The following is a 3,902-nucleotide window of genomic DNA, read 5'->3' on the forward strand; positions in this document are numbered from 1 at the left end:
GTGTAGCAATTTCTCCTCTTAGACTTTAGAGGGCCTGACAGGTTTTTCACAGGTAAAGGTGAATGTTTCGCATAGAAGTAAAATATATATATATATATATATATATATATATTATTTTATTGTATTGATATTAAAAAATAAAAAAAATATTATTTTAATTTATTTTAAAAAAATCTTTACTATATTTTCAAGCATGTCTTATTAGAGCTGTTCAATATACACACACAGTGAACTTCGCTAGTTATTATAAGTTAGATTTTATTTATTTATTTACTTGAATTTAAGTGGATGCTAACTTGATCTTGTTAGAGCAGGGTAAATTCAAGAAATTATCTTTTATTTTTATCTAAAAATAATGTTATTTTAAAATAATATGGATTGATTTCACAACTCTTGAGTTGATCCAACAAATTTTCCAAGTCTTGGTCTGTTCAAGCCTTGAAGAGGGTATGATAAGTACGGTTTTACATGATTGCACAGAAGGTCTTGATGAAGAAATTGGTTGCAAAAATCCTGCACTGTTTTCTATGCCGGGCCTCCCTCAAAGTGTTAAAAGGGACTTGCAAAATGAAGCCCAAGAACCTGCCTATGGCCAAACCATCCTTCAAGCCTATTTCTGAACCTCTTGCATGTAGAAGAAATAGCTTGGAGAGACGCCCAGAAAACCAGGGGTGTTTAAAAAAAAATCATCAGCATCTTGCCGATCAAACTCGTCAATATAAAAAAAAAAAAGATTATAAAAGTTAATAAATCAAAATATCAAAGAACTGAATATCAAAGATTGAGTGACAGTTTTAGATTTTTAAATCTCGTTCAAATTAGACTTAATTCGTATACTTTATATTCTTTTTGTATTTATATTTAATAATTTTTTAGCATTTATTTTTATTTTATTTAGAAATATTTTGATTTTAAAATTCTTGTTAATGGATTTTTTATTAAAATAATTTAACGTAACAAAAAAAAACTTGTCATTACCTACAGAAATTATAGATTCATCTCTGAATACATATATACAAAAATTTGTAACATAAGTTAAATGATGGATATTTATAATACGAAGGGAGATTATTGTGAGGAGGCTATTGAATTTGTTTGATTTTATGGTGGATTTAAAGATTAGGCCTGATAATTTTGCTTTGATTTCAACACTTCCTGCTTGTGCACAGCTAGGAGAACTTGAAAAGGGAAAGAGAGTACATGATTTTATTGAAAGGAATGCAATAAAAGTGGATTCCTTTTTGTCAACTGGGTTGGTTGATTTGTATGCAAAATGTGGATGCATTGACATTTTTCTTTAAAGATATTTGAATCGATCCCAGATAAAAAGTTGTTTACTTGGAATGCAATGCTTGTTGGCCTTGCAATGCATGGTGAGTTTTTGTTGGAGTACTTTTTGTGAATGATAGAGGCAGGGGTAAAACCAGACGGGATTGGCATTTTAGGAGTTTTGGTAGGGAGTAGTCATGAGGGTCTTGAAGATGAAGCAAGGAAGCTTTTTGATGAGATGGATTCTGTTTATGGAGTCCCTCGAGAGCCCAAGCATTACGGGTGCATGGCTGATTTGGCTGGGCGAGCTGGGTTGATCAAAGAAGTGACGGAAATGATAAAGGATATTCCTAAGGGTGGTGATATGTCTGTGTGGAGTGGTTTGCTTGGAGGGCGTCGGATACATGGGGATGTTGAGATTCCAGAGAAAGCAGCGAAGCACAAGTTGTTACTGGTCTAGTTTCTGTGTATTAGATTAATAGGTTACTTTTGTTAGTTGAATGCAGGAGTATTTTCGCTGCTAGGTTTCCAGCTCCAGTCTCCTGTATTTCCAATTCTTCTGCAAAACCAAAAAAAAAAGCATTTGGGGATGGCTTTGCATCAGCATCCTATGATCGATTTGGGTGTACTTGGTCCAAGCGGGCAGAGAATCTATTGATAAGTTATAGTGAAAATATCAGCAAATATCGAAATGGAACATGGCTCAAGAGTTGTGGATAGTATTTCTATATACTGTAGAACATAAGAGAAGATTCATATCCTTCGGAATATACCATATGGTTATTACTTTATAGGAGAACAGGAATGAGAGTGGTGCTAAAAATTTCTTTATAACATTTCTTGGATGTTTAATGTGTTTCAGGCAACATTTGCAGAGTTTAGTGTAGCTCGCCGGTTGCAAAAGGCCAGTCCAGTTTTTTCTTTCCTTGAACAAGAACAGAGAGTGAAGGACCTCACTTGACCCCTCTAAGACCTTCTGCTCTCAAAGATAGTTTCCAATGGTGCTTGGGGAAACTCTTCATTGGATAAGGATCCTTCTGTCATATTATTACAAAAGGCTGTAGTAGGACACGACGTGCCACTTCCTGAGCCATCTACTGGGTGCTGTCTTGCTAACACTTCAACATATGTCACTTCAGGATCCACGCTCTGCTACGTGGCTCTATAATTCTCTCCTTCTAATCATCCTGCCCTTTTTATACCCCCAAGAACCCAAACCCTTTCCTTCAGCAAGCAAGCAAGGCTTAGAATCTTCATCTCGCCCAACCTTAGTGTTTTACACCTCAGACAACATTTCTCATCACTCCCATCATGGCTGTTAGATCAATGGTAGGTGAATTATCACTAATTTTCATTTTAATCACAATGTTGACCTCATTTTCTAAGTGTATTTATGCATGTACTTAGTTTCTGACTTGATTTGCTTCATATGGTTTGCAGGGTTATTGGAAATCAATGGCTAGTCGCTTAAGAGGAACGGCGACATATGCAACATCAACCCCACCAAAACTGAAATATGCAGAAACAGCTGATCAATTCGGACATCAGTATCATCAAGAAAGCAAGCACAGCAAGAAGGTAAGAGGTGACTTTGTGCCAGTTTATGTAGCAATAGGGATGATAACTGTCTCAATATCTCTTGGTCTTTACACTGCCAAGCAACAAGTACTGTATGCACCGAATGTTCGTGTAAGGAAGAAGACAAGAGAGACTGTACCTGAAGTGGTTGATCCTGATAAAGTGGTGGATGAAGCTGATAAGTTTATCAGGAAATCTTTCTTCAGGAAAGTAGCACATGTTCAAGAGTTTGATCACAATGGGCTCCAGTATTTGCCTGATCCTTCTCGTAAAGACGTTTTCGCTCAAAAGCCTCGTGCTGAGACCCTTAAAGATGTTGGGATTGATCCTAAATCACAGCTTTGAGCTGTTCTGGAAAAAATGCATCTCTTCTGCTCTCTTTTTTTCCTTTTTTTTTTCCATTTCTGATGTTCTTTCTTGGGGTTAACCCCCTGCTTGTGCAGGAGGGAGGGAGTATGTTGGACCTCCTTACTTAACCTATGCGATTGTAAATACAAGTGATTAAAATAAAGTCTATTGCCCAAATTCTTCTAAGACTTTGGGCTCAGCCTTTAAGCTTTATTTTTAATTTTTAAATGTGTTTAATGGATAGATGGGTTTAATTTAGGACTCTCGTGTATGGTGTACACAGATGATTTATGACTTTATGTCGTGCACGATTTTTTTATTTTTATTTTTTTTAACCTATGCAGCTTGTTTCTTGAAACTCTTGCACCAGGTGACCCATATTTCCCATTCCTAACATAAATGATTTTAAGTTTGCTGGAAGCTTATTTAAAGCTGATGAATGATATAAAACTACATCTTGGTTTAACAATTACACACAATCTAATAGTCTTTACTTTGTTTGACCCGATACGAGTTCTACCCTAGCAAAAAGCTCCCAGTTACTAAGTTATCGGGTTAACTTGTGAGTTAAAAGGTTATATTAGAATAATAATTTTTTATCAAAGCAATTTTGTTTTGTTTTTTCATAAAAGTTATTGGTGTTGATTCAACTAAGTCTATACTGGTTTTAGTTTGATCATAAATCAACATGTTAGGTCATTCAAATA

General features: G+C 35.4%; 1 protein-coding gene across 1 annotated transcript; it reads left to right on the top strand.

The window, feature by feature from the left end:
• The first annotated feature begins 2,151 nt into the window (after positions 1 to 2,151).
• Positions 2,152 to 3,408, top strand: LOC7456665 (uncharacterized). Its single transcript, XM_002321731.4, has 2 exons — positions 2,152 to 2,598; positions 2,710 to 3,408. Exons 1-2 carry the CDS (start codon positions 2,581 to 2,583, stop codon positions 3,190 to 3,192), a joined length of 501 nt encoding a protein of 166 aa, XP_002321767.4. The 5' UTR covers positions 2,152 to 2,580; the 3' UTR covers positions 3,193 to 3,408.
• Positions 3,409 to 3,902: the final 494 nt, after the last annotated feature.

The sequence above is a fragment of the Populus trichocarpa genome, chromosome 15 (genome assembly GCF_000002775.5).
Source record: "Populus trichocarpa isolate Nisqually-1 chromosome 15, P.trichocarpa_v4.1, whole genome shotgun sequence".
Classification (NCBI taxonomy): domain Eukaryota; kingdom Viridiplantae; phylum Streptophyta; class Magnoliopsida; order Malpighiales; family Salicaceae; genus Populus; species Populus trichocarpa.